This window comes from Staurois parvus, unplaced genomic scaffold, assembly GCF_062004578.1.
Source record: "Staurois parvus isolate SC_StPar_1 unplaced genomic scaffold, SC_StPar_1.0 ptg000034l, whole genome shotgun sequence".
In the NCBI taxonomy this organism is placed as follows: domain Eukaryota; kingdom Metazoa; phylum Chordata; class Amphibia; order Anura; family Ranidae; genus Staurois; species Staurois parvus.
The window spans coordinates 937,392-961,142 of record NW_028317830.1 but is presented as its reverse complement, the minus strand read 5'-3'; the positions used below and the strand labels follow the sequence as shown (position 1 = coordinate 961,142).

Below are 23,751 nucleotides of genomic sequence, written 5' to 3'. Positions count from 1 at the left end.
ATCTGCCATAGGCCCCTATATACCGCCTCCTCATGCTGCTGCCAGGTCCAGAGTCTCTCATGGGTCCCTGTACGGCCTCCCATTGCTGCTGTCTCCATCGCCACACTCTGCCATGTGCCACTTTCAGGTCTCCTCACACACTGCTGGTGTGTAGAATTTTTTGACATAGGGTGCTGGCAGATTAGGGGCCTCCTATAGCTGCTGCCAGGCCCCTAATCTGCCATAGGCCCCTATATACCGCCTCCTCATGCTGCTGCCAGGTCCAGAGTCTCTCATGGGTCCCTGTACGGCCTCCCAATGCTGCTGTCTCCATCGCCACACTCTGCCATGTGCCACTTTCAGGTCTCCTCACACACTGCTGGTGTGTAGAATTTTTTGACATAGGGTGCTGGCAGATTACGGGCCTCCTATAGCTGCTGCCAGGCCCCTAATCTGCCATAGGCCCCTATATACCGCCTCCTCATGCTGCTGCCAGGTCCAGAGTCTCTCATGGTTCCCTGTACGGCCTCCCATTGCTGCTGTCTCCATCGCCACACTCTGCCATGTGCCACTTTCAGGTCTCCTCACACTGCTGGTGTGTAGAATTTTTTGACATAGGGTGCTGGCAGATTACGGGCCTCCTATAGCTGCTGCCAGGCCCCTAAACTGCCATAGGCCCCTATATACCGCCTCCTCATGCTGCTGCCAGGTCCAGAGTCTCTCATGGTTCCCTGTACGGCCTCCCATTGCTGCTGTCTCCATCGCCACACTCTGCCATGTGCCACTTTCAGGTCTCCTCACACTGCTGGTGTGTAGAATTTTTTGACATAGGGTGCTGGCAGATTACGGGCCTCCCATTGCTGCTGCCAGGCCCCTAATCTGCCATGGGCCCCTATATACCGCCTCCTCATGCTGCTGCCAGGTCCAGAGTCTCTCATGGGTCCCTGTACGGCCTCCCATTGCTGCTGTCTCCATCGCCACACTCTGCCATGTGCCACTTTCAGGTCTCCTCACACTGCTGGTGTGTAGAATTTTTTGACATAGGGTGCTGGCAGATTACGGGCCTCCCATTGCTGCTGCCAGGCCCCTAATCTGCCATGGGCCCCTATATACCGCCTCCTCATGCTGCTGCCAGGTCCAGAGTCTCTCATGGGTCCCTGTACGGCCTCCCATTGCTGCTGTCTCCATCGCCACACTCTGCCATGTGCCACTTTCAGGTCTCCTCACACTGCTGGTGTGTAGAATTTTTTGACATAGGGTGCTGGCAGATTACGGGCCTCCTATAGCTGCTGCCAGGCCCCTAATCTGCCATAGGCCCCTATATACCGCCTCCTCATGCTGCTGCCAGGTCCAGAGTCTCTCATGGGTCCCTGTACGGCCTCCCATTGCTGCTGTCTCCATCGCCACACTCTGCCATGTGCCACTTTCAGGTCTCCTCACACACTGCTGGTGTGTAGAATTTTTTGACATAGGGTGCTGGCAGATTACGGGCCTCCTATAGCTGCTGCCAGGCCCCTAATCTGCCATAGGACCCTATATACCGCCTCCTCATGCTGCTGCCAGGTCCAGAGTCTCTCATGGTTCCCTGTACGGCCTCCCATTGCTGCTGTCTCCATCACCACACTCTGCCATGTGCCACTTTCAGGTCTCCTCACACTGCTGGTGTGTAGAATTTTTTGACATAGGGTGCTGGCAGATTACGGGCCTCCCATTGCTGCTGCCAGGCCCCTAATCTGCCATGGGCCCCTATACCGCCTCCTCATGCTGCTGCCAAGTCCAGAGTCTCTCATGGGTCCCTGTACGGCCTCCCATTGCTGCTGTCTCCATCGCCACACTCTGCCATGTGCCACTTTCAGGTCTCCTCACACACTGCTGGTGTGCAGAATTTTTTGACATAGGGTGCTGGCAGATTACGGGCCTCCCATTGCTGCTGCCAGGCCCCTAATCTGCCATGGGCCCCTATACCGCCTCCTCATGCTGCTGCCAAGTCCAGAGTCTCTCATGGGTCCCTGTACGGCCTCCCATTGCTGCTGTCTCCATCGCCACACTCTGCCATGTGCCACTTTCAGGTCTCCTCACACACTGCTGGTGTGTAGAATTTTTTGACATAGGGTGCTGGCAGATTACGGGCCTCCCATAGCTGCTGCCAGGCCCCTAATCTGCCATGGGCCCCTATATACCGCCTCCTCATGCTGCTGCCAGGTCCACAGTGTCTCATGCCATGTGCCACTTTCAGGTCTCCTCACACTGCTGGTGTGTTGAATTTTTTGACATAGGGTGCTGGCAGATTATGGGCCTCCTATAGCTGCTGCCAGGCCCCTAATCTGCCATAGGCCCCTATATACCGCCTCCTCATGCTGCTGCCAGGTCCAGAGTCTCTCATGGTTCCCTGTACGGCCTCCCATTGCTGCTGTCTCCATCGCCACACTCTGCCATGTGCCACTTTCAGGTCTCCTCACACACTGCTGGTGTGTAGAATTTTTTGACATAGGGTGCTGGCAGATTACGGGCCTCCCATAGCTGCTGCCAGGCCCCTAATCTGCCATGGGCCCCTATATACCGCCTCCTCATGCTGCTGCCAGGTCCACAGTGTCTCATGCCATGTGCCACTTTCAGGTCTCCTCACACACTGCTGGTGTGTTGAATTTTTTGACATAGGGTGCTGGCAGATTACGGGCCTCCTATAGCTGCTGCCAGGCCCCTAATCTGCCATAGGCCTCTATATACCGCCTCCTCATGCTGCTGCCAGGTCCACAGTCTCTCATGCCATGTGCCACTTTCAGGTCTCCTCACACTGCTGGTGTGTTGAATTTTTTGACATAGGGTGCTGGCAGATTACGGGCCTCCCATAGCTGCTGCCAGGCCCCTAATCTGCCATGGGCCCCTATACCGACTCCTCATGCTGTGACGTTGCAACAAGGTGGAATTCAACCCTACATATGTTAGACCGCCTTTACGAACAGCAAAAGGCCATCACAGATTTCCTGATGTTAAAAGCGGATAAAGGTACTCCCTGTGTAACTTAGATGTCAGCCATTGGCAGCTCATGCGTGACACCTGCGCTTGCTCAGGCCCTTTGAGGAGGCCACGCTATTCGTGAGTCGGCAGGACTATGGGATGAACGACGTCATTCCTCTGTTGCACGTCCTGGAACAAATGCTGTTAACAATGGCTGGTCAGGGTGCGGTAGACGTGGCGCACAGATCTCAACGCCACATGACCCCTGTGGGGGCAGGACAGGAAGAAGAGGAGGAGGTAGAGGAGGACATTGGTGCTCAGGAATTATTGAGTGAAATGGGTGGTTTTTCCACTCAGCGGACAGGAGTGGAGGAGCAGGAGCATCTGGTAGAGGAGGAGGAGGAGGAGGAGACAGAGGACCCAGACGCACCATGGCAGTATGCTGTGGAGATGGAGGCAGGGAGTCCCTCGCATTCCTTGGCACAAATGGCCCATAGCATGCTCGGTTGCTTGCGTAGCGACAGCCGAATAATAACCATCAGACAGAGGGATGACTTTTGGCTGTCCACCTTGTTGGACCCTCGCTACCGTTCAAAAATGGTGGCCTTTTTCACACCTGCTGAGAGGGAGGCCAAAATAACGTACTATAAAAACCACCTATGTAGTCAGCTGGTCTCTGCCTTTGTGCGCCAACGTCCATCCTCAGACACTGTGGGCCCTGTGCGCTCGCGTTCCGCTGCCATGGCAGCAGGGGAGGGGTGGGGTGGTAGGAGCAGTGGCAGCTCCACCAGCAGCGGCTGCCTCAGTCTGCAGTCGATGATGAGTAGCTTTCTTCACCAGCGCAGTGAGGAAACTACTAACCAGCCGCAGCAGCAGCAGCAGCAGCATCAGGTGGACCTGGAGCAGGACCTCAAACAACAGGCTTAGGCCTACTTGGACAGCACCCTGCCAACCGAGGTAGACAATCCCCTTGACTACTGGGCAACGAAACTTGACCTTTGGCCCCAACTAGCTGAATTTGCCCTTGAAAGGCTGTCATGCCCGGCCAGTAGCGTGGCACCGGAGCGCGTGTTTAGTGCGGCAGGAGGTATTGCAACTCCGCGGAGGACACGACTGTCCACCCAAAGTGTGGAGAGACTGACGTTTGTGAAAATGAATCAGGCGTGGATTAGTCTGGATTTCAAACCACCAGTTCCTGACACAACTGACTAAATCCGCAATGAATCATGCCCCAAACATGTGCCACTTTCAGGTCTCCTCACACTGCTGGTGTGTTACATTTTTTGTCATAGGGTGCTGGCAGATTACGGGCCTCCCATAGCTGCTGCCAGGCCCCTAATCTGCCATGGGCCCCTATACCGCCTCCTCATGCTGCTGCCAGGTCCAGAGTCTCTCATGGGTCCCTGTACGGCCTCCCATTGCTGCTGTCTCCATCGCCACACTCTGCCATGTGCCACTTTCAGGTCTCCTCACACTGCTGGTGTATTCCATTTTTTGTCATAGGGTGCTGGCAGATTACGGGCCTCCCATAGCTGCTGCCAGGCCCCTAATCTGCCATGGGCCCCTATACCGCCTCCTCATGCTGCTGCCAGGTCCAGAGTCTCTCATGGGTCCCTGTACGGCCTCCCATTGCTGCTGTCTCCATCGCCACACTCTGCCATGTGCCACTTTCAGGTCTCCTCACACTGCTGGTGGGTTCCATTTTTTGTCATAGGGTGCTGGCAGATTACGGGCCTCCCATTGCTGCTGCCAGGCCCCTAATCTGCCATGGGCCCCCGTACCGACTCCTCATGCTGCTGCCAGGCCCGTAATCTGTCATGGGCCCCCGTACCGACTCCTCATGCTGCTGCCAGGCCCGTAATCTGCCATGGGCCCCTGTACCGCCTCCTCATGCTGCTGCCAGGTCCAGAGTGTCTCATGGGTCCCTGTACGGCCTCCCATTGCTGCTGTCTCTATCGCCACACTCTGCCATGTGCCACTTTCAGGTCTCCTCACACTGCTGGTGGTTTCCATTTTTGTCATAGGGTGCTGTATGGCCTCCCATTGCTGCTGCCTCCACCGCCACACTGTGGCTCCACACTCTGGTTTTGGCCCCGTGACTGCCCAAATGAGTGAAGTGTGCGGTGATTCTAAGATCGACGGCACTCATCTGCATGTCATACTGACTGACAGTATTATTTCTCTTCCCCAGCAGACTCCAAGGGCATTTAAATTAAAGGTACAGTGTTCAGCACTAATATTAAGTCTCTCTGAAGCCTAGAAACACCCTTTTTTAAGTTAAATTCACAGCGAATATATTCGACTCGAATCGAAATTTTTCCACGAATTCGCCGAATCAGTCGAATCGAATTTTTGAATACTTCGCTCATCTCTAATAATAATAATCTGAGGCAGTTCGTTCAGAAATGATACGACAAATAATAAAATATAAAAAAAACAACAGGTACGTCATTGTCCATACAGCTCTTCCAGATTTCCCATTGTTGTAGCCAGAGGAGCTGAGAGTTTTACTCATATTACGAAGGTACAGCTTGAGGAACATCAAGATACCAGCAATGAAGAGGATCACCAGCACAGGGGACCCAAAAGTATTTACGGTACATAGTTAATAATGTCCAACTGGCTAGTCTGTGAATTCATTTCTGTTGTGTTGAATGATGACAAATCTAAACCTGTGGGACATATTTGGACATTCACCACTATTATTATGAATCCATTACCAAGAGACACCAACTCCACCAATAGGATCATCCATGGGATCAGGACATCGATCTTCTCCTTCAGCAAGGAAAGGAATCTCCATCTGAACTGGACAATTTTAATGAAATAGAAGAAGCAGAGATAGGAGGACAGCCACATAGAAGAGGCCATTCCATACTCAACCAATTCAGAAACAATAACATCTACCTAGTCGTCCTGATATAATGGGACAAAATTGTTTAAAAAACTGATTTTTAGAGCAATGCCAAAACTAGTGTTGGGAAAGGTTAGAGAAAGCATCATTTTGTCTATTGTGCTCATGTTTTGTCCTTTAAGGGTATTTCTTACATTTGTTAATATGATAAAGAATTTGCCGAGTATACCAAAAAATGTCAGCAAAAATACGGCAAACCAGCAAATGGCTGTTAAAATGGTGGCCTTGGCTGAGCAATGACCTCTCTAGAATTCAGTCTTGTTATGGCAAGGTAATTATTCACAGACGTGTTCATCCCGCTCAGTGTTGTACAGGGAGGCGGCTCCTGAATTTGTTTTAGTAATCACAGAGGAAATTAAAGCGATAGAAACATAAGTTTGAATATATTGAAATGATGGAGATAGAGATCTGCTTGTATGAAATCAATTCCACGGCTGGGCTCAGCTCTTGTGGTTTTATCTTGAAATAGAAATGGCGGCTTATTATTGGAGAAACGATAACTGGAACAGCAAAAAAAAAATCTACATCCCTAGTCAGGAGTCAGGCTTGGAGGCCAGTAGCTATAGCAGTGGAGCAGAACCCACCGTCAAGCGGTACAGGTATCCAAGCAAGTCATTCTGGCAGATGATATGGGTTCACCCGAGGTGCGGGGTCTAAGTACTAACTGGTATTCACCAGAGCTCCTGAGGGTTGAGATGGGTTTAGCTGCATGTTAGTACCAGGTCGTAGTCCTCAGGATCACCGTACCAGGAGGTGAGCAAGCCGGGGCCAGTAGCAGATAAGCATGTAGGGATCAAGCAAAAGCGTAGTCAGTAAAAAAGCTAAAGGTGGGTAATGAATGGGTGCAGGTTGGGATTAAGCCAAAGTGTAGTCAAGGAACAAGCCAAAGGTCAGTAAGGAATAGGAGCAAAGATACGGACGGCTGCAGGAGAGACAAGAGTGAGACATCGGCTGGAGGGAGCACAAAAATCTGGCAAATAGGAAGTGCAAAGACATGGCTTAAATCAGGAAATTCATGGGAGGAGTAGAGATTTCAAGGTTCAAGACAAACAAGGTTCAATGGAGGATCATTATAGGAGCTGTCCAGAATTCCAGGTGGCTCTGCAAGAAGAGCCATTGTCAGACACAGCAGAGGTAATGGGTTCAAGTCCAGGCTCTGACACCCTATTAGGATGTTAAAGGACATACATGTTGGTGTTGATACCCCTCTGTACGGGCAATGGGGTCATGAATAATTATTAATACATGGATATGCAGACATTTCTAAGAGACAATTTATTATATTTGTAGAATTAACCCCTTAGGAGTAGCTGAAGATTTGGACCCCCCTATAGTCCTGCACAGCCAGGCAACACGCATCTTCTCACAGGCTTGCATCCAAAGTCAGAGATCAGTCCTTGAACTTTTTTTTTGTTATTTTTATTTAGGAGGTTTGAACTGGATGGGGTTAGGGGTGTACAGGATGCCCAAGGGAACTGACAACAAAGGACAACTTCCTGGAACTATTTACAAGCCTTCACTGCAACACAGTCTCTGTTGGAGAGCTAACCAGAATCTCCTAATGTACAACCCCAGACCCCCTAGATTAAGTCCTCTTCCTTAACCCAGCAATCTGTAGGTATCCCTAAACAGGGGACTTGTCACTTTGAGAAATAAACAGTCCCTGGCCTGTGGCAAATCTGGTTTCCCACCAGAGTGCTCATTTCCCTATCCACCCAGGGGGTGAAGGGGTGCTCACCTAGATTCTCTCTGCACCGCTGATGAGTTGGTGGCTACTACCAAGACTTTTAGCTGGGCCGCTCCTTCTATGCTGTACAGGTGGTCCTCACTCTGGAGACCAGTGAGCTCTGAGCCTTCCTTCTTTCCAGCTCCACTGCCTGTAGGTGAGCCTCTCTCTCCATCTGGACCCCTCCCAGGCTCCTGCCTTCAGCCTCACATCTTCCTCTCTGTCTTACACCCAAACTCTCCTGCAGCTGAGCTGACTCGCTTACTTTTCAGGGTTGTCCTAGCCCCTTACCAAGCCTCCTGTTGGGGATTGGCTAGGATCCCTCAGGAATACAAGCCAGCATCTCCTCAGATCCACCCACTGCCTCAAGACCTTCCTCCAAAGCTCTAGAGCAGGGGGAAATTCCAGAGGAGCTGGCCTGCAGAGCCTCTCAGCCCTGACTAAAATTTGAGCTCCTAGCTATTGCACTCAGGCTGCTACTCAGCCCTCCTGTATAACAACTATATTATAGCTCCCCCTAGCTAACTAGGAGGGTGCTGCATATTTTGAGCTTTCCATATGCTGACCAATATATAATGCTTTCGGCACTTTCATACTCAGGGTTGTGCTGGATAATGTCCATCTTTCTATAGCTGGATCAGAGAGGGAGTTTGGGCATTTACTTTGTGAGAGGCGTACGTGCGACATGTATGAATACTATGGTATCTTCCATTGTTGTGTTTAATCGAGTTGTCTATATTCAGTGAGTGGCTTCTGGGCACCTCCATCTCTACAATTAAGCCCATCGGGAGGAAACACATCAGCAAGGGCAGTTCCCAGGTGGGACACACTGCATGCTGCTTGTGGCTGTCTTAGGTTTTACCCGGAAGTGACATCATCGGGGGTGTGGCCTCTAGTAACAGATAAGTGTAACTATATGAAGGTTACATTGTGGTGTCCTTGGTACTGCAGATCCCAGGCGTGTTCCATCGTATGACTCTGGATGGGGCTGCAGCAAACCTGGAGGAAGATGAATATAAAGATATTTGTATATAACCCCCAATACCCCCTAAATTCCTGAATCCTGAATGTGCCAGAATTACATAAAAATATGTAACTGATAGATAACAGCGCCATGTTATATACCAGAAATATAGATTCAGTGTAGAGATCAGAGGGAATGTAATGGTCAATGGAAGCTGGAAAATCAATAGTCATAGTACTGAGTGTATATAACGGTCATAGTACAGAGTGTATATAATGGTCATAGTACAGAGTGTATATAATGGTCATAGTACAGAGTGTATATAATGGTCATAGTACAGAGTGTATATAATGGTCATAGTACAGAGTGTATATAATGGTCATAGTACAGAGTGTATATAATGGTCATAGTACAGAGTGTATATAATGGTCATAGTACAGAGTGTATATAATGGTCATAGTACAGAGTGTATATAATGGTCATAGTACAGAGTGTATATAACGGTCATAGTACAGAGTGTATATAACGGTCATAGTACAGAGTGTATATAACGGTCATAGTACAGAGTGTATATAACGGTCATAGTACAGAGTGTATATAATGGTCATAGTACAGAGTGTATATAACGGTCATAGTACAGAGTGTATATAATGGTCATAGTACTGAGTGTATATAACGGTCATAGTACAGAGTGTATATAATGGTCATAGTACTGAGTGTATATAACGGTCATAGTACAGAGTGTATATAATGGTCATAGTACAGAGTGTATATAGCGGTCATAGTACAGAGTGTATATAATGGTCATAGTACAGAGTGTATATAGCGGTCATAGTACAGAGTGTATATAATGGTCATAGTACAGAGTGTATATAACGGTCATAGTACAGAGTGTATATAATGGTCATAGTACAGAGTGTATATAATGGTCATAGTACAGAGTGTATATAACGGTCATAGTACAGAGTGTATATAACGGTCATAGTACTGAGTGTATATAATGGTCATAGTACAGAGTGTATATAATGGTCATAGTACAGAGTGTGTATATAATGGTCATAGTACTGAGTGTATATAATGGTCATGGTCCTGAAGTGGTCAATCATTTCAATATAATGGAAATGTCTCAGAGATTGTGTTACTCGGTGTGCTCCGTACTTTAGATGTCGGCATTGCAATGAAATCCATCACATTTATGCAAAGTCAATCATGAGACGGATCTCTGAAGACTATTTCCATAATTCCATCCTCAAATACATCCTTCTGGACATGTGCCATCGTCTCTCTCTGGAGTCACACCAAACCTGGACATGTTGTCTCCGCACTCCTTGTCTATTGTAATCTCTGCAGTCTTGGGACTCGTCTTGGCAATACCTTCTAACACTTGTATTGTGATGGGGAACCTGGACAGCATCAGGAAGAAGGAGAAGTTGAGTCCCACCGATGGGATCTTTCTGGCTAAGGGAATGGTGAATATTGTCCTCCAGTGTTTGATGAGTCTACATGGAATGCTCTATGTCTTGAGACCGGAGTTATTTTATGTTAGAGAAGTAAGTGGATTTATGAACCCATCAATTTACTTCCTGACATATTACAACTTCTGGTTGACCTTCTGGCTCTCAGCTCATTACTGTACCAGCATCACCAATCTCAGCTATGGGTTCTTCATCTGGTTCAAGAGAATTGTGTCCAATTTCCTGAGTCAACTTCTATTCCTGACAGCACTTGTAATATTCATTATGAATGTCCCGACCCTCTGGGCTTTGTATGTAGGAAGTATCCCGTCTTCTGAGAACAGGACAGAAGCTTCTGGTAACAGATTCCATGAAACTGTTTCCTATTTTGTGTCTGCAAACACCCTAGGTGTCGTTCTGCCATGCTGCCTTAGTCTCCTGTGCCTGGTCCTTACTTTCTTCTTTCTGCTGAGACACGTCTGGAGGGTGAAGAATAACGACTCTGGATCAACACGTCCAAATCTTCAGGCTCATGTCACGGCACTGAGGACAATCTTCTTCTTACTTCTCATCTGCACAATCTTCTGCATGTCTCAAGTGGACATTTTTCTTCAAATTTCCTCACTGTATATAGTCTGTTGGGATTTACAATTATTATCTCCAACGGCTGAGGCCGCCGTCATCTTCCAGGCCAGCAACAAGCTGAGAAGGTTTATTCTGCAAAGATTCTGGACCAGAAGCTGGAGGAGCACAGAGACTTAAAATGTAGAGGATCCTCACCTTGATATCTAAATATTCAGTATAACATTTTATTCTGATAGTGTGATGGTGATCAGACTCAAATGTTTCTAAAGGTGAAGCTTGTAGTTTTGTATGGAGTGTGAAAGGATTATATCTCCTGTCAAGTTATAATTGCTGTCTTTACTTGGGTCATTTACCTTCTCGGGTTGTCCCGGGAATCATTGTCATTGGGCCTGAAAGTGATGAGAAAATCCTAAGTTTGGAGTTGTCAGCAGAACAGAAATAGAGGGGAAACATTCCAATGGGAACACCTGTTCTGGTGACAACTCTTCAAGAGGGGGTTACCATACCATGTCTAAGAGGGGGGTTACTATACCATGTCTAAGAGGGGGGTTACCATAACATGTCTAAGAGGGGGGTTACCATACCATGTCTAAGAGGGGGTTACCATACCATGTCTAAGAGGGAGGTTTACCATACCATGTCTAAGAGGGGGGTTACCATACCATGTCTAAGAGGGGGTTACCATAGCATGTCTAAGAGGGGGGTTACCATACCATGTCTAAGAGGGGGTTACCATACATGTCTAAGAGAGGGTTTACCATACCATGTCTAAGAGGGGGGTTACCATACCATGTCTAAGAGGGAGGTTACCATACCATGTCTAAGAGGGGGGTTACCATACCATGTCTAAGAGGGGGGTTACCATACCATGTCTAAGAGGGAGGTTACCATACCATGTCTAAGAGGGGGTTACCATACCATGTCTAAGAGGGAGGTTACCATACCATGTCTAAGAGGGAGGTTACCATACCATGTCTAAGAGGGGGGTTACCATACATGTCTAAGAGGGGGTTTACCATACCATGTCTAAGAGGGGGGTTACCATACCATGCCTAAGAGGGGGGTTACCATACCATGTCTAAGAGGGGGTTACCATACCATGTCTAAGAGGGAGGTTTACCATACCATGTCTAAGAGGGGGGTTACCATACCATGTCTAAGAGGGGGTTACCATACCATGTCTAAGAGGGGGGTTACCATACCATGTCTAAGAGGGGGTTACCATACCATGTCTAAGAGGGAGGTTACCATACCATGTCTAAGAGGGAGGTTACCATACCATGTCTAAGAGTGGGGTTACCATACATGTCTAAGAGGGGGTTTACCATACCATGTCTAAGAGGGGGGTTACCATACCAAGCCTAAGAGGGGGGTTACCATACCATGTCTAAGAGGGGGTTTACCATACCATGTCTAAGAGGGGGGTTACCATACCATGTCTAAGAGGGGGGTTACCATACCAGGTGAAACGCCGCTTTAACAGCCATCATTGCCGGCTTCTTGACAGCAACTGATAGAAGCCGGCAATGAAATGTAATTTTCTGGAAATTTAAACTGATTCATTTTTTCTTTATTGTTGTTGTAATATTTAGCACATCCCCCAACAAGAATGAAAAGCAAAAAACAGAGAATTCCCCCCAAACACATAATAGACCCTTGGAGTCCGCTATGGGTTTTAAGGGGGTGCTTTGTATGAAAAAAATGTTTGAGATCCCCCAGAAAATTCATACCAGACCCTTAAAGTGGAGTTCCAGCCATTTTTGTGTTTATTAAAAGTCAGCGGCTACTAAAACTGCATCTGCTGACTATTAATAAACACCCACTTACCTGTCCCGGGGTCCAGCGATGTTCTCACCTGTGCCATCCCTTCTCCCCTCCTCCGCACCATCCCTTCTCCCCTTCTCCCCTTCTCTCCTCACCTGTGCCATCCCTTCTCCCCTTCTCTCCTCACCTGTGCCATCCCTTCTCCCCTTCTGTCCTCCCCCACGCCATCCCTTCTCCCCTCCTCTCCTCCCCCGCACCATCCCTTCTCCCCTTCTCTCCTCCCTCACGCCATCCCTTCTCCCTTTCTCTCCTCTCCCACGCCGTCCCTTCTCCCCTTCTCTCCTCTCCCGCACCAGCCTTTCTCCCCTTCTCTCCTCACCTGTGCCATCCCTTCTCCCTTTCTCTCCTTCCCCACGCCATCCCTTCTCCCCTTCTCTCTTCCCCCACGCCATCCCTCCTCTCCTCCCTCACGCCATCCCTTCTCCCCTCCCCCGCGCCATCCTCTCTCCCCTTCTCTCCTCCCCACGCCATCCCTTCTCCCCTTTTCTCCTCCCCCGCGCCATCCCTTCTCCCCTTCTCTCCTCCCCCGTGCCATCCCTTCTCCCCTTCTTTCCTCACCTGCGCCATCCCTTCTCCCCTTCTCCAGTCCCCCGTACCATCCCTTCTCCCCTTCTCTCCTCCCTCACGCCATCCCTTCTCTCCTCACCCGCGCCATCCCTTCTCTCCTCCCTCACGCCATCCCTTCTCCCCTTCTCTCCTCCCCCGTGCCATCCCTTCTCCCCTTCTGTCCTCTCTCGTGAAGGAAGACCGAGGGCTGGGCCCACAGATTCAGAGGGTACACGATGCCACACAGACAGTGGTTCTTTTAAAACAATTACGTTTACTGAACAGTTATAGTGATCATGTAGCTGAGCATACGTAAACAGAATGATAACATCGCATAACCATGCAGTAAGAATACTACTGTCTAACACTAACTCCGTACTTGCGGACTTTTCCCCAATGTCCAGAAAGCAGCCTGGCTGCGCCTGAATGTTCCTGAGCAAGATATAATGTTGGGGTGCACCCTAAGTATTGTGCAATACTATTTGTAGTCCAAAGGAAAGTGGAGTGTGTCTCTTGTAACTTTCTGGTATATCCAAAATGTCACTGACCACGTGTGGTGCGATGTGCTGCGGCAAAGCCGCACTTACGGTTCCCTGGCAGGCTCTTGGTGCTTTCTCCTGACCCACTCCGGAACCGGACCATACAGTCACTTGTTTCCTGGTCTCGTTGTGAATCTTCCTTATGTGCCCTCGCCAGATTCGCCTGTGAGCCGTAAATCCTCTTCCAGGCCCCACACAGATTCTCCAGACGTCCTCAGCATCCATCAGACAGACCCAAACTCCACTTCCTCCTCAGCACAGGAACTCCTCCCCTTCCCATAGAGTTTGTGATGCAGTAAGTCATTTCTTAATTGCAGCCTCAAACCTGCAGTTACAGTGCACTATGACCCTTCTGAGTGTCCTACTCGGCCCCTAAATTAGTATTCATAAAAACTTTATAGGGTAAATAAGCATTTATCTTGTCTTAGCAAAAGTCACTACAAAATCGATTCTTGTACTTTGCTGCCATCTACTGACCAAAGAGCATATTGCAGTTTAATATTACACACCAGTATTAATCCATGCATCACACCCTTACACTCGCACCATCCCTTCTCCCCTTCTCTCCTCCCCCGTGCCATCCCTTCTCCCCTTCTCTCCTCCTCCGTGCCATCCCTTCTCCCCTTCTCTCCTCCCCCGCTCCATCCCTTCTCCCCTTCTGTCCTCTCTCGCACCATCCCTTCTCCCCTGCTCTACTCCCCCGTGCCATCCCTTCTTCCCTTCACTCCTCCCCCGCGCCATCCCTTCTCCCCTTCTCTCCTCCCCTGCGCCATCCCTTCTCCCCTTCTCTCCTTCCCCGCGCCGTCCCTTCTCTCCCCCCCCCGCGCCGTCCCTTCTCCCCTTCTCTCCTCCCCGGCATCGGCATCTCTACTGTGGGCACCAGGCTGTGACAGCTTGTGGCTTTACAGCTTGGTGCCCACTGTGCATGCTCAAGTCGTGCCGCGTATCCTGATTGGTCCGGCAGTCTCCTGGGATCTGTGAAAGTTTCCAGGAGACTGCGTGAAGGAAGGGGGAGGAGGGGACTGAACTTCCTTCTCACTGAGCCAGAAGTGGGTGCGGGTACCTGTCAAAAACAGGTATACACTCCACCCAAAAGGTGCCAAATATGGCAGTGGAGGGGGGGAGGAGGCAAATAAGTGGAGCTTCCACATTTGAGTAAAACTCCGCCTTAATCTGAGCATATGGCCTGGCTGGCAAGGAAAGGTGGACGGGTAAGCATGTGACCCCCTCCCCCCTCCTTGAACTCTACCAGGCCACATGCTCTCCGCATGGGGGGGGTGACTTGGCAAAGTACCCTTCCCCATGTTGATGAGGATAGGGACCTCATTCTTGCAACCCTTGGGTGGTGGTTGTGGGGCTCTACAGACGGGGGGCTTATCAAAATCTGGGCACCCCTTTAATAATCCCCAAATACTCCCCCTCCCCCGTGATTAAAACAAATGTAATCACATAGAAAAGATCCCTCCCACCCACTCTCTCAGAATGGAAACAAGGATCCATGCAGCTGTTCCATTGTATCAACTCACACCACTAGGGGCGTTCCGAAATGGGAAAGAAATATGGGGCCCTTCAACCAACTCCCCCCTTACTGCTTCACCCTGATGGGTTCCCGGTTGGCCCTGATACCTTTGATTCACCCCATTTGGACAATATCGACTGTGTGATTTATCCCATTGAAAATTTGCCCTATAACCACTTTGGTTACAGAAGTTTTTTCCCCCTTAAGGACCAGCCCATTTTTTTGCCATTCAACACTGAGCTACTTTAACTGGCAATTGCTCGGTCATGCAACGCTGTACCCAAATATAATTTATAGAATTTTTTTTACAACAGAGCTTTCTTTTTATGGTGTTTGACCACCATTGGGTTTTTTCATTTCTTAATATATAAACGAAAAAAAAGGAAATTTTTTTAAAAAATATTTTTTTTTCTTTCTGGTATAAAAAAAATCATCCAATAAAAAAAAATGTAAAATCTAATTTCTTCATAAATTTTGGACAAAACGTATTCTGCTACATTTCTTTTATTGAAAAAAAATTCCAATAAGTGTATATATTGATTGGTTTGCATAAAAGTTATACTCTCCTGACATTTGGGGGGATTTGTACCGTCCTGACATTTGGGGGGATTTGTACTGTCCTGAAATTTGGGGGTATTTGTACTCTCCTGACATTTGGGGGGTATTTGTACTGTCCTGACATTTGGGGGGTATTTGTATTGTCCTGACATTTGGGGGGATGTGTACTGTCCTGACATTTGGGGAGATTTGTACTGTCCTGACATTTGGGGGGATTGTACTGTCCTGACATTTGGGGGGATTGTACTGTCCTGACATTTGGGGGTATTTGTACTGTCCTGACATTTGGGGGGGATGTGTACTGTCCTGACATTTGGGGGGATTTGTACTGTCCTGACATTTGGGGGTATTTGTACTCTCCTGACATTTGGGGGGATTTGTACTGTCCTGACATTTGGGGGGGAATTGTACCGTCCTGACATTTGGGGGGATTTGTACCATCCTGACATTTGGGGGATTTGTACTGTCCTGGCATTTGGAGGGATTTGTACTGTCCTGACATTTGGGGGGGATTTGTACTGTCCTGGCATTTCGGGGGGGATTTGTACTGTCCTGACATTTGGGGGTATTTGTACTGTCCTGACATTTGGGGGGATTTGTACTGTCCTGGCATTTCGGGGGGGATTTGTACTGTCCTGACATTTGGGGGTATTTGTACTGTCCTGACATTTCGGGGGGGATTTGTACTCTCGTGACATTGGGGGGTATTTGTACCGTCCTGACATTTGAGGGGATTTGTACCGTCCTGACATTTGGGGGGATTTGTACTGTCCTGACATTTGGGGGTATTTGTCCTGTCCTGACATTTGGGAGGATTTGTACTGTCCTGACATTTGAGGGGATTTGTACCGTCCTGACATTTGAGGGGATTTGTACCGTCCTGACATTTGGGGGGAGCATTTGTACCGTCCTGACATTTGAGGGGATTTGTACTGTCCTGACATTTGGAGGGATTTGTACCATCCTGACATTTCAGGGGATTTGTACTGTCCTGACATTTGGAGGGATTTGTACCATCCTGACATTTCAGGGGATTTGTACTGTCCTGACATTTGGGGGGAGCATTTGTACCATCCTGACATTTGAGGGGATTTGTACTGTCCTGACATTTGCTTACCACCAAAAGAAATCTGTATTTGAGTGAAAAAATAATATAAGATATACATTTTTCATTTGTATACAGTGTTGCATGACCGAGCAATTGTCAGGTAAAATGGCTGGTCATGATGGTGGTAAAACCTTCTGGAGGTCGAGTGGTTAAAATCTAAACATATACAAAATAGACAAAACATCTAATAACCCCTATACATAAAAAAACAAACGTTCCATAACTTATTCATGAGGTTTGATATAAACGGCCATGTGTGGTGTGATTTACACCTATGTCTAATAGGGGGGAGGGGCACTACAGGCGCCAAAGAAAAAAAAAGGAATCAAACAGCCGCCAGTTCTTAAGTAGTTAAGCTGATTGTTATAATGGAAATATTCAAAGATTGTGCTGCACACTTTGCTCCGTGATTTAGATGTCGGCATTGAAATAAACGTCACCACATTCATGCAAAGTCAATCATGAGACGGATCTCTGAAGACTATTTCCATAATTCCACCCTCCAGTCTATCACTCTGTCTGCTATCATTGGACGTGTCCCGTCATCTCTGTCCGGAGATCACACCAAACCTGGACATGTGGACTGCACACTCCATCTCTCTTTTAGTCTCTGTAGTCTTGGGACTCATCTTGGCAATACCTCCTAACACTTGTATTGTGATGGGAAACCTGGACAGCATCAGGAAGAAGGAGAAGTTGAGTCCCACCGATGGGATCTTCCTGGCTAAGGGAATGGTGAATATTCTCCTCCAGTGTTTGATGAGTCTACATGGAATGCTCTATATCCTTTCTCCAGAAGTCATTTACATTAGACAAGTGTTTGTGTTTGTGAACACATCAGGTTACTTCCTAATCTCTTACAGCTTCTGGTTGACCTTCTGGCTCTCGGCTCATTACTGTACCAGCATCACCAATCTCAGCTATGGGTTCTTCATCTGGATAAAGAGAATTGTGTCCAATTTCCTGAGTCAGGTTCTTTTTCTGACAGCACTTAGGGTATTCATTGTGAGTGTCCCGAGATTCTTGATTGGTTATGGAGAAAGTATTCAGTCTTCTAAGAATGGTACAAGAGCCTTTGAAAACAGTTTTTATTATTTGTATTTCTATGCTATGGGTGAAATCACCCTAGCCTGCATTCTGCCATCCTGCCTCAGTCTTCTGTGCCTGGTCCTCACTTCCTCCTTTCTGCTCAGACACGTCTGGAGGGTGAAGATTAACGACTCTGGATCAACACGTCCAAATCTTCAGGCTCATGTCACGGCACTGAGGACAATTTTCTTCTTACTTCTCATCTCTACATTCATCTGCATGTCTCAGGTGCTTCTGCTTCTTCCAAATGTGTCCCTGGTTATAGTCATTTGGAACTTTCAAATATTATCTCCATCAATTGAGGCGGCCATCATCTTCCAGGCCAGCAACAAGCTGAGAAGGACCATTCATAGATTTCTTAACTTAAATGTCTAACTATACACTGTACCATTTTAGTTTGATAGTGTGCTAGTGAACAACGTTCAAGTGTTTCTGAAGGCAAAGCTTCACTTGAAATGCCAGCTTCTTAGGGTCAGGTGAAGGTTGTCGTGTGAGATAGCGTATAAGAAAGCTTTTAGTTTTGTGTGGAGTGTGGAAGGGTTGTATCTCCTGTCATGTTTTAGAGGGGAAATCTTCCAATGGGAACACCTGTTCTGATGACAACTGTCTAAGAGGGGGTTTATCACACTTTAGGGGAATTTATTTTGACTTCATGGTGTGCATACAGGACAGGAAGCCTCCCTATCCTCCTCAATGCATAGATATGGGTGCCTCCTCCAGTAAATCTCCATATACCACACATACACTATATTGCCCAAAGTATCGGGCCACCTGCTTTTCCACACACATGAACTTTAATGGCCCCCCAGTCTTAGTTCGTAGGGTTCAATATTGAGTTGGCTCCGCCCTTTGCAGCTATAACAGCTTCAACTCTTCTGGGAAGGCCGTCCACAAGGTTTAGGAGGGTGTCTATGGGAAGATTGGACCATTCCAATCTTTTGTCAGGTCAGGCACTGATGTCGGGGGTGGGGGCCTGGCTCGCAGTCTCCACTCTAATTCATCCCAAAGGTGTTCTATGGGGTTGAGGTCAGGACTCTGTGCAGGCCAGTCAAGTTCCTCCACCCCAAACTTGCTCACCCATGTCTTTATGGACCTTGCTTTGTGCACTGGTGGGCAGTCATGTTGGAAATGGAAGGGGCCATCCCCAAACTCTTCCCACAAAGTTGGGAGCATGAAATTGGCCAAAATGTCTTGGTATGCTGACGCCTTAAGAGTTCCCTTCACTGGAACTAGGGGGCCAAGCCTAACCCCTGAAAACCAACTCCACACTATAATCCCCCCTCCACCAAACTTGACACTTGGCACAATGCAGTCAGGCAAGTACCGTTCTCCTGGCAAACACCAAACCCAGACACGTCCATCAGATTGCCAGACAGAGAAGCATGATTGGTCACTCCAGAGAACACGTCTCCCCTGCTCTGGAGTCCAGTAGCGGCGTGCTTTACATCACGGCATCCGATGCTTTGCATTGCACTTGGTGATGGAAGGCTTGGATGCAGCTGCTCGGCCATGGAAACCCATTCCATGAAGCTCTCTACGCACTGTTGTTGGGCTCATCTGAAGGCCACACCAAGTTTGGAGGTCTTTAGCTATTGACTCTGCAGACAGTTGGCGACTTCTGCGCACTGTGTGTTTAGATGCAGTCTGCATGCCTAGGTGCTTGATTTTATACACCTATGGCCATGGAGGTGATTGGAACACCTGAATCCAATGATTTGGAGGGTTGTCCCAATATTTTTGGCAATATAATGTACATCCTATAGAGTTGAATGTGATGCTGCTTCTGCATTATGGGTACACCAGATTCATGCCTATGGTAAGTTAGTGCTCAGAAAGAGGCAACCCATTATTAGGTACCTATTGGACAGGCAACAGAGATTACAGGAGAACACAGCAATCAGAGGAGGACCTTCTGTAGACCTACTGGAAACTGAGGAACCCAATTTATGTGTTGTGGGAGCTAGAGAAGGGGGTGGACAACTTTAAAAATATATACAGTGGGGATCCAAAGTTTGGGCACCCCAGCTAAAAATTTGTATTAATGTGCAGAAAGAAGCCAAGGAAAGATGGAAAAATCTCCAAAAGGCATCAAATTACAAATTAGACATTTTTATAATATGTCAACAAAAGTTAGATTTTATTTCCATCATTTACACTTTCAAAATAACAGAAAACAAAAAAATAGCGTCTGCAAAAGTTTGGGCCCCCTGCAGAGTTAATATCTTGTACTGCCCCCTTTGGCAAGTGTAACAGCTTGTAAACGCTTTTTGTAGCCAGCCAAGAGCCTTTCAATTCTTGTTTGAGGTATCTTTGCCCATTCTTCCTTACAAAAGTCTTCCAGTTCTTTGAGATTTCTGGGCTGTCTGTCACGCACGGCTCTTTTAAGGTCTATCCATAGATTTTCAATTATGTTGAGGTCAGGAGATTGTGAAGGCCATGACAAAACCTTCAGTTTACACCTCTTGTTGTAATCCCCCGTGGATTTCGAGGTGTGTTTAGGATCATTATCCATTTGTAGAAGCCATCCTCTCTTTAACTTCAGCTTTTTCACAGATGGCATCAAGTTACCATCCAAAATATTCTGAAATTTTATTGAATCCATTTTTCCTTCTACTCGTGAGATGTTCCCTGTGCCACTGGCTGCAACACAACCCCAAAGCATGATTGATGCAACCCCATGCTTAACAGTTGGACAGAGGTTCTTTTCATTAAATTCCGTGCCTCTTCTTCTCCAAATGTAGCTTTGCTTATTCTGAGTGAACTACATGCTGAGCTCTACCTCCCAGGGGTTTTTATTATGGTTTTGCGTCTCCTATATATGGCAAGAAAACTGGTGGCTAGGTACTGGATGTCCCCAACTTCCCCACTAGAAAAAAATTGGTGGAATATGTAAATTCTCTACTGTTGCAAGAATAACTCACTTACGGCCACCGCAGTGCCTCTCGAAAATTTGCTTCAGTGTGGCAGGGCTGGTTTGCTGCCCCTGGTTTGGCACCTCCACAGCTTGTCATGGACTGGTTGTTACAACTGTAATGATTTCCTAGTTGTTAGCCCTATATTACCTCATGTATGTCATGGAGCTGTACTATGCACCAATCATAGTTGTTTGTAATTTAGTTCCTACAACCAGCCTCAGATTTGATTTGACAAGATGTGCTTACTATTGTACAAGACGCAAGCATGGCGACATTTTATGACGGTGTCCTCCACTGTAAAGGTGGACCTCTTTGTTGAGTTGTATGAGTCGTGTTATGGAATCCTTCACTTTTCTGTATTTTTACCTGAGCTCTTCTATGCCAATAAAGAGAGTTTGGATTAAAAAAAGAATGAGAGAAAATATTCTGAAAGCATTAGAGCACAAGCCGGCTATGGCCTCTAGTCCTATGACAATGCAGGCACATAAGCAAGAAATGATAACGATTCCAAATTACACAAAGTTACCCAGAAGAAGGGGGACACCACAATACAGGCCAATATTATTTCAATATCTACTTCTGAATGGCATCATGTTATCACTTTACATACCAGCCTGATACCTACATTGTGTGACAATACGACAGCGTCGCCACCTCATCCCTTTAAACCTGAACCCATATTAAGGACACAGGCTCTGTGGCTGATTAAGGTGGGAATTATACTCACTGAGTACCTTATCTGCAGTAAATTACCCCCAGAACCCGTGTCATTAATATGTGTTCAGTTTTAAAGGGATGAGGTAGCAACCCTACAGTATGAGGTTCTGTCGTTGTGGAATTGGTCAGCAAGGACTAAGGAGAATTTGCTTTGAGTGGAAGAAACTGCTATTGCAGCTCTCTCCAAGTTTTTGTATTCCTGGATGGGGCTTCATAGTTTTGGGAATTCCATAGTGTCTTGGGTGGGACGGAATCTCCAAGCCATTGTCCGGGTTTTGTGGAGGATCAGCAGGACCTGTGCTCAGGTGCACACAGGCCTTATAATGGAGGTTTGGGAATACCTCAGGGCTCCACCCAAGAGAGATAGGAAGTCTCCTACAGGAGTCAGAGAAGCTGCATGTGGCACCCAGAGCATGATTGTCTGCAAGAGACAGATAATGGTGTGAGGAATGGCCAGAGGAGCTGTGGCTACAGGGCATTGAGTGAATCCATCTACACTGGAGAATTTATGGTCTGGATCAGGGGCGGACTGACAACCCATGGGGCCCCCGGGCAATAGGGGATCATGGGGCCCCTGTGTCCTTGCCCAAACTCAAAAAAGCCTATGAAAAAGGTACCAGGGGCATCTCATGGGGCCCCCTACTGACCCCGGGACCTTGGGCAGTGCCTGGGTTTCCAAATGGTCAGTCCGCCCCTGGTCTGGATGACCAGTGTACAAAGAGTGAACACAGATGCAACACCTCCTGCGCTCAGGGACCCAGATCAGTAGAGGGCCGATGGATCAATAGTATAAGGGTGTATGGAAGTTCATCCCAGACTGATCAAAGGCTGTGCAGCTCCAATACAAAGCTGGGGAAGCTTGATACAAACTTTAGTGGAGAACAAAAACAGAGTGCACCAACCTTGCACATTACCTCAGTAAACAGTTGGTAGATTTATTGATTTAGGAGATATTTTCACAAAAATAGTAATAAAACAGGCATATAAAATCCAAAAGTGCATCCTACAATAAGGAGACACATGCAAATACCACCTGAAGGGGAACTTCTCAGAGTGACTCTGAAGTGTTTTGAAGGGGGGGTCCCTTCTTCATCAGAGCTGGCGTACAGCGTACAAAGCAGACGTACTGCGATTCAAGCTTACTGGGAGCTTAAGAGCCTGGTGGGGTAGCATTTTTTCACTTGTACATATTGCTGGAGAAGGACCCCTGTGTGTTGTGGACTTTCCATTTTCCTTTTAATAAAAGTGGGCTACCAGGCCCTTAAATATAGTTCTTGACCTGAACTCCCTTGAAAACTAATCTACCACTGAGCTAAGTATTCCCCATGTCACAGTTGTCATTTTAACTAGAGGAAGGAAAACACCAAAGTACGGGCCAATAATATATAGGATAATATATAATTCCAAATGACACAGGGTCGCTGTAACAATCATGAACACAGAGATGGGTGCAGTCATCCATTCTGCTCCAAACATCTACATTTTGGTATCTCTACCCAAAACAAATCAGTCTCTCTCCTCCCTCAGGAATGCATTCAGCGTACCTTGCTAAGGGGCTGTCTATACAATCCTTTTGCCAAATAAGGTATTGGCTTGTCCGTTTTAGGAAGATACCAGTTGATTTTGGGTAGAAAAAGAAGCTGTTATGCTTTGTGTGTAGACAGAGAAGTGTGAACCTCCTGCGTTCCACATCTCGCAGAGAGAGAGAGAGAGAAGAAGATCTCCCGGCCTTAACATCGAAACTAACAGTGGGAGATCAAAGCATCCTTTTGGTCATGAAACTTGAAGCTGCTTAAAACCAAGGCTGACTGGCAAGTACTTTAACCCTTTAAACTCTTTTAAACTCTTTTCTGTTATCTGTTTGCTGTGCTGTTGTGCTCTGTATATATATATATATATATATATATATATATATATATATATATATATATATATATATATATTGGTTACATCTTCTTTCTGTAAATATTTTTACTGCACCCTTTTAACCTTTTGGTAATAAATCTTACTTTCTGAAAGTGTTGAACTGTTTCTATAGCTCCTCAATGTAACTTATGAATCCCTGCTGCTGAAGAGCGCTACTATGAGTGTTTAACCCTCTGTATAACCGGTCTGTAGAGATAGCGGAATACTGACGGTTAACCAATCATCCTAATGTATTGCTGAGTTTCCTCTTTCTCTGTATAAAAAGGAGGTGGTGGCAGTGTGAAGGGTTAATTTCGTAATTAACCTGACCCAGTAACAATCGCATTCAGGCTGCCGGTACATCGATTGTGGTCCAATTAGCTGGAAAATCGGTGTGCAAGGTGCAGCTGGGTGTGGCATTCTTACGCACGTGACATTGCAGTTTTAGATT

General features: G+C 47.2%; 2 protein-coding genes across 2 annotated transcripts; both read left to right on the top strand.

Moving 5' to 3' along the window:
- The first annotated feature begins 9,851 nt into the window (after nucleotides 1–9,851).
- Nucleotides 9,852–10,757, top strand: LOC149470661 (taste receptor type 2 member 40-like). The gene has a single exon (XM_089661306.1). It carries the CDS (start codon nucleotides 9,852–9,854, stop codon nucleotides 10,755–10,757), a length of 906 nt encoding a protein of 301 aa, XP_089517432.1.
- Nucleotides 10,758–17,250: 6,493 nt separating this feature from the next.
- LOC149470660 (taste receptor type 2 member 40-like) lies at nucleotides 17,251–18,138 on the top strand. Its single transcript, XM_089661294.1, has one exon. The coding sequence runs from the start codon at nucleotides 17,251–17,253 to the stop codon at nucleotides 18,136–18,138; it is 888 nt and encodes a 295-aa protein (XP_089517420.1).
- The last annotated feature ends 5,613 nt before the right edge of the window (nucleotides 18,139–23,751 follow it).

What these genes read in the sequence shown, in the direction of transcription:
- LOC149470661 (XM_089661306.1), top strand. Translation starts at nt 9,852, where the DNA reads ATGTTGTCTCCGCACTCCTTGTCTATTGTAATCTCTGCAGTCTTGGGA.
- LOC149470660 (XM_089661294.1), top strand. Translation starts at nt 17,251, where the DNA reads ATGTGGACTGCACACTCCATCTCTCTTTTAGTCTCTGTAGTCTTGGGA.